The sequence below is a fragment of the Suricata suricatta genome, chromosome 8 (genome assembly GCF_006229205.1).
Source record: "Suricata suricatta isolate VVHF042 chromosome 8, meerkat_22Aug2017_6uvM2_HiC, whole genome shotgun sequence".
In the NCBI taxonomy this organism is placed as follows: domain Eukaryota; kingdom Metazoa; phylum Chordata; class Mammalia; order Carnivora; family Herpestidae; genus Suricata; species Suricata suricatta.
In genome coordinates, this window is record NC_043707.1 from 1,664,633 (window position 1) to 1,670,607 (window position 5,975).

Here is a 5,975-nt window from a genome sequence, read left to right on the forward strand (position 1 = left end):
AAGCATGGCCGGGTCTCCCTCCCCCCACCCCCACAGGGCCGTACCTGATGATGTCAATGTGGCCGTTCTTGGCAGCCAGGTGCAGGGGGCTGGTGCCGTTGGGGTCAGTGGCGTCCCCCGGCCGGGGCTCCAGCAAGGCCGCACACATGTTGCTATTCAGAAGCAGCTGGACCACCTTGAAGGAGGGGTCAGAGAACGGGCCGCGCATGGGGCGGGAGGCTGCAGGTGTGTCTCCCTCCCGCCCCCCCGGGAGGGAAGCGGGCAGATGGAGCCCCTCCCGGCTCTCGGGGGAGACTTACCCCGACGCGGCCGAACTCACAGGCCAGGTCCAGGGGCGTCTTCCCCGAGTTGTCCACCATGCACGGATTGGACTGGTGCTGCAGCAGCATCTCAGACTGCGGGGCCACGGGGCACCGTCACACCCGAGGCCGGCCACGGACCCCCTTGCCCCCACCCGGAGGCACCCCTTACCACATCATAGTGACCGTGCTGGGCTGCCAGGTGCAGAGGGATGTGGCCCTCATCGGATGGGATGTTCACCGCTGAGCCCGCCTTCAGCACCAGCTTCATGGGCTCCTTCCGGCCCTGCCAGGCCGCATAGTGCAGTGGCCGCATGCCTAGGAGTAGGCCAGGGGCCCGTCGGGACCTAGCCCTTGACCCGGAACCCAATCCAGGCCTGCAGGATACTGATCCCATGAAAACCCGCCTCCACCCAGCTGGAGACTCCGGGCTGAGACCTGATCAGGGGACGGTTCAGGTCTCTAGAGACACCACCCCTGACCTTGACCCCCTGATCTGGCTCTGAGGTCCCTGACAGGCCTTGCCTTTGTTGTCCTTGATGTCCACGGCAGCCTGGGCCTCCAGCAGCAGGGTGATCAATTCCGTGTTGCCGTTCAGGGCCGCGTGGTGCAAGGCAGAGAAGCTGGGGCAGGCGACAGGCACGAATAGGCAAGGACCCGGACACCCCAGCCTTCTGCAGAAGCTCCGGGATCCCCGTGCCAGCCCGACATCTCCCTGGCTGAGAACTCACCCATCTGGGTCCTGGAAGTTGACATTGATCTTCTTGGTGGAGCCCAGGAGCTCTGGGGTGGGAAAGAGACAGTGATGGGGGGCGCTGCCCAGCCCCTGCAGGCAGCCTGAGCACAGGCAGAGGGTGCTGGCGAGCTCCCGGCAGGCTCAGACCCAAAGCTATCTTTAGTCTTTAGCCAGAAAACATTTCCTCATTGGTTCAACTCTGTCCCCTGCACTCAGCCCCAGGTACCAGCTTTCGGACCCTGGTTTTCCCCTGAACTAAGGTGTTGGCAAGTTCACAGAGCCAGAGGCCCCCAGGCTGTCCCCACCCTGGGGAGGAAGCCAGAGCTGTGCGCCCACACGGGCATGCACATGTGCACATGTGCCCCCTCCCTTGGGACGCTGGCTAAGCACCTGCCGATGGCGGGAGGGAGACAGCCGGCACAATCTGTTTCTCCGCAGGACCCAGATGGGGCCGGGGGTGGCCTGGGAAGGCTGGAACACCCGGAAATGGGGGTATCTCTGGGGGAAGATCTGCATTTTCAGGGTGCAGCCTCCCCGCATTCCCAGCCCTGGGCCGGCCTATGTGGGTGAGTCCCACTTGGCAAGGCAGGAAGGGGAGGCAGGTGAGTGGCCTGGTACCCCCGAGTGACCACGCAAGCATGGCCACCACATCTACAACGGCCCACTTGGGCCCTGGGATCAGTCCGCCTGAAGCCTGAGGGGCTCAAGCCCTCCCTTAGGGGCCCTGGTCTCCTCCCGGGCCTCCCCAGTCCTGGCCTCCACCAGCTGACTGTCAGAGAAGGGGAGCCCACCAACACCCTCCCTGTGGGCTCGGGTCCAGCCGGACTGAGGCCAAGCCCCTGCCTGTCTGGGCCATGGTTACATAACCCATTTGTGGGTCAGTCACTCTGTGAGGGAGGGGCTGGCAGGACAGAAGCCCCTTTGTCCAGGCCCAGGACAGGGGTGGGGGCAGGGGCCCCCAAGAACAGGGACCCAAGGGAGTCGAGTCCCCGGGGACTGCTCCAGGACCGGCCTGGGGGCCCACAGCAGCCCCCGTGACTCCAGCTTGGGTTCTCAGCTACGGGACCCAGGGTGTGAGGCCCTGGGACCCACAAAGCCCACGAAGTCAGAAGGGCTCACGCTCAGATTCTCACTAGGCCCTTACCAGCCCAATGGCCTCGGCCTCAAAGGGGGCTAATGGGGCCGGCCTCAGAGGCTGAGGGGCGCATCCAGAGAGCACGCGGGGTCTGGCCGAGAACGGCAATTACTAGTTTGGGCTCTGTGGGAACCCCACCCCCATCCTCTCCGGCGAGGGGCTTCTGCGCAGAGAAGTGCAGCCCTCTCATCCCCCTCTGCTCAGACCCTTCAGGGCACTGCTGTCCCTCCGAGGTGGCAGCAATGCCACCCTCCCCTCAGTGGTCCAGGCCAAGACCTCGGAGTGAGCCCTGAGTGCCGTCCAGTGTCTCCATCAGCAAACCCTGTTTGCTTCCACTTTCAAGACAATCTCCGAGCACACTCAGGGCCCCACCAAGGTCATTGTCACTACCCCGACCAGGCCAGCATCTCTCAAAGGATTACTGCCACACTGCCATCACCTGTCCGCTGGCATCCCCACTAGTACCCTGCCCCTCAGTCTGTCCTCCATACCACTGAGGTCAGGGGGACCCTAAGAACATGTCACCCCCCCACCACTCCTCTCCTGAAAGCCCTCCAGCAGCTCCTGTGTCGCTGGGGGTGAGGCCAATGCTGGGCACTGGCCCAGGGGACACACCCTCCTGTTTCACTTCGGCTTCCTCAGCAGCGCTTTCCAGCCACAAGCCTCCGCGGTGGCGCTCCAGCACACTGGCTGCTCCGCCACAGGGCCTTTGCACACACTGTATATATGGAGGGTGCTGCTCTCCCCCCAGTTGTCCCCATGACTTCCTCCCTTACGTCATTCAGGACTTTATCCAAATATCACCTGCTTGGAGAAGCCCTAGTGGGCTCCCCATCTAGCATGGCAACCCCCTTCCTGCCCGTATCTGTTGTGTCTCTCTCTCCGGCCCCTGTCACTACCACTTATCGTGGTGGTTATCTGGCTCCATCACTAAACAACACGATCCAAAAGGATGGGCCTGGTATCGGCTGTGCTCGCTGCTGTGTCCTTGGTCGAGGAATCGGTGGGAGGCCCGTATGAGATGCTTGGTAAGCGGTGTGGGAACGGATACCCTTGATCCCCAACACGGCCGTCCCGCAGCACCCACCCCAGGGGCCACGTGCGGGGTGTGCTCCCCTAAAACACTGGCCGGCTCGGCTGTTTGCTGCCCCCCCTCATCCATTCCGAGGCGGCCAGGCCTCCCCACCCCTCCCACCCGGCCACGCCTGCAGGCACTGAAATTTTAGAGGGGCTGCAGGTCAAGGAAGGCCCGGGAAGTGGCACAGACACCAGTGGGGAAGGGGAGTCTCCGCCCGGAGGACCACGCCCTACACAAGGGGTGTCCCGCTGAGGTCCTGTCACCTCCCCTGCTGCAGGTCTCCTCAGAGGGAAGTGGCTGGAAGTGGGGGTGGGGAGCAGAGATTTCGGAGCACCCCGACTCCTGCAGCGGCTCACAGACACAGGCGCTCTGCGGGACGCTGGGGCAGGCGGGGGAGGAGGGGGCAGAGGGGCCCCTTTCTCTTGTCCACAAGGACCCATGTCCTGTAGCCTCCGTGTGGGTGATGTGCATAGACTTCACCCCCAACCCGCCCCACGGCTGGGCTCCCCCAGCTCCTGCCACCGCCCGCCTGGGAAGGTCCCTGCCCTGCAGGGTCGGCCCCAGACTCCAGGCTGCAGAGGCCCTGGAGCGGGGTGGGGGGCGGTCTCGGCCCCTCTTGCACGCTGCCCTTGCGGCCTCCCCCCACCCCCTGCCCAGATGCTCCTCCAACCACAGAAGCCACTTGTCTGCCAGCCCCACAGAGCCACATCTGTCCCTTCTAGGGAGGGGGTCCCGGCCCCTGGTGCCCGTACAAGGCAAGGCGCTCAAGGCGCTCTCTCACCTCCCCAGGTGAGCCCGGGCCAGTCAGTCTCCCACCAGCAACACCACCCCCCCACTAGGCAGGGAGCTCTGGGCCCGGCACTGCAAAGGAAGTATTAGTGGGCCAAGGTGAGTGGAGACAGGCATACTGGTCTGTGGTGAATTCGGGGAAGGGGAGGTGGGGCCAGAAGGCCAGCCGCACCCTGGCATGGCCCCTCCGGAGCGGGGTCTCCTTCCTGCAGGGACAGTGGTGGAGGGTCCCGGTGCCTGAGCATGTGAGGCGAGGCTCGCTTGGAGGCAGACCTGGTGTGACGCTCAGCCGTTGGGGTGGAGGGAAGATACCAGCGGTGGTTGAAGGTCCTGGAAACGACTGTCCTGGGGAAACCTCTGGAGTCTGGGGGCCCGAGAGAGCACGGCCGGATGCCCCCCACCCCATGGCCCGAACTCCAGCTGTACTTTGCTGAATCAAAATACATCTTACTCCAAAGCAGGCCAGCGTTGCCATGACAACCGAGCTAATTCATGGAGGGATTTCTCTGTCTGATTTATTACGCCCGCCCCTGTGAGTCAGAGAGCCCCGATACGGGGGCCAGGGCAGGCGTCTCTCCCAGAAAGCAGACCACGCGGGGACAGATGCAGCGATTCAGGCACGAGTCCCCACACCTTCCCTGGACGGCCAAGCCTGATGCCCCCACTTCCCGGAAGCCAGTCTGGGGCTGCCTAAGGAAAGGGTCTCAGTGAGTAGTCCCGAGCACTTCCGAAGTACCCGGCCTTCACGCGTGCTCTCCTGCTGTTCTCCCAACAATGCGGTGATCAGGGACCAGAAACGTGCCCATCCCACAGATCAGGAGACTGAGGACTGGAGAGCTGGACCCAAGGTCGCATGAGCACTAGATGGAAACCTCTACCTTGCCTTCCACCTTTCAATCCCTCTACCTGCTTTCATGCTCTGCTAAGGCTGCCTTGGCCTGGAAGCCCCCCCTTTCTGAGCCCTGAGGCTGTAAAGCCGACTCCAACTAGCAGACCATCCCTGGGCCTAGGGAGCGGAAGCCAGAGCCGGCCTGCGTGTGTGTGCCTGCAGGACTCTCAAACCGCACAGAGCAGACAGGCCACCGTGGAAGGGGTCTTCCTGCGGCTCCAGGACCAGGCCCCCCCCACCCCGCCCCCAGCTCAGTTCTCAGCTAGTTTCCTGGAGGAAGGGGAGGGGCCTCCCTGGGTTACCTAGAGTCCCTGGGCGTGGCGGAGGGGGGGCAGTGAGGCACCCAGACCCCTCGTGCAGCCCTGCAGAGTCCTGCCCGAGTCCGCACAGGTGCCCTGACACACTGACATGGCCATACGTGCACAGCCGCACACCCAGCTGGTCCACACGCCCATCCATCCATCTCCAGTGGCCCCTGGGGAGGCTCTGGGCTGAGCTGGGATGAGTGCTGGGATCAGGACTCCAAGCTCCCAACCTTTCCCTGGGGCCCTCACAGCGCAAGCTCAGGATGGCCACTGGCAGACCCCTCCCCCCACTCCCCAGCCCCTTTCCCCGCAGGGAAGCCAGAGAGAACCAGGGTCTGTCTAGGGTCTGCACCTGCCTTGGAGCACAGGCTGCCCTGGGCTGGGCGACCTTGGGCCTCTGCTCCCGCATGAGTAAATGGCCCCCAGCCGGCCATGCCTGGGCAGCCACACCCCCAACATGGTCCTGCCCCCCATTCCCTGCAAAGCGTGTTATTAAACATGGGGCGGGGAGGGGGTCTGACAGGGACTGTCAGACCCGTGGTCGCCCCTCACCGCCAGGCCCCCTCCCTCCCTCCACCGTGGGGAGGCGCGGGGTGGGGGGGCGGGTGGCATCCGCCTCGCCCTTTGACGGCCCAGCACAGCCCTCCAGCGGTCAGCCCGTAACCCCGGCAGGGAGGGGGACGCCCGCGGCCGGGTGCCGGCTTGGGGGGCTGGGGGACGGCCGGGCGCTCGGCGCCGGAGGCG

At 64.6% G+C, this 5,975-nt stretch overlaps 1 protein-coding gene across 1 annotated transcript in view; it reads right to left on the reverse strand.

Annotated features, from left to right (window-relative positions):
• CASKIN1 (CASK interacting protein 1) overlaps positions 1 to 1,134 on the reverse strand; it is a 9,032-nt gene extending 7,898 nt beyond the window's left edge. Inside the window, exons 1-5 of the mRNA XM_029949425.1 lie at positions 1,031 to 1,134; positions 825 to 922; positions 472 to 617; positions 300 to 395; positions 6 to 175 (exon numbers count right to left, since the gene is read on the reverse strand). Of these exons, the coding sequence (XP_029805285.1) occupies positions 6 to 175; positions 300 to 395; positions 472 to 615 (410 nt within the window). The 5' untranslated portion in view covers positions 616 to 617; positions 825 to 922; positions 1,031 to 1,134. The remainder of the gene's footprint in view (positions 1 to 5; positions 176 to 299; positions 396 to 471; positions 618 to 824; positions 923 to 1,030) is intronic.
• Positions 1,135 to 5,975: the final 4,841 nt, after the last annotated feature.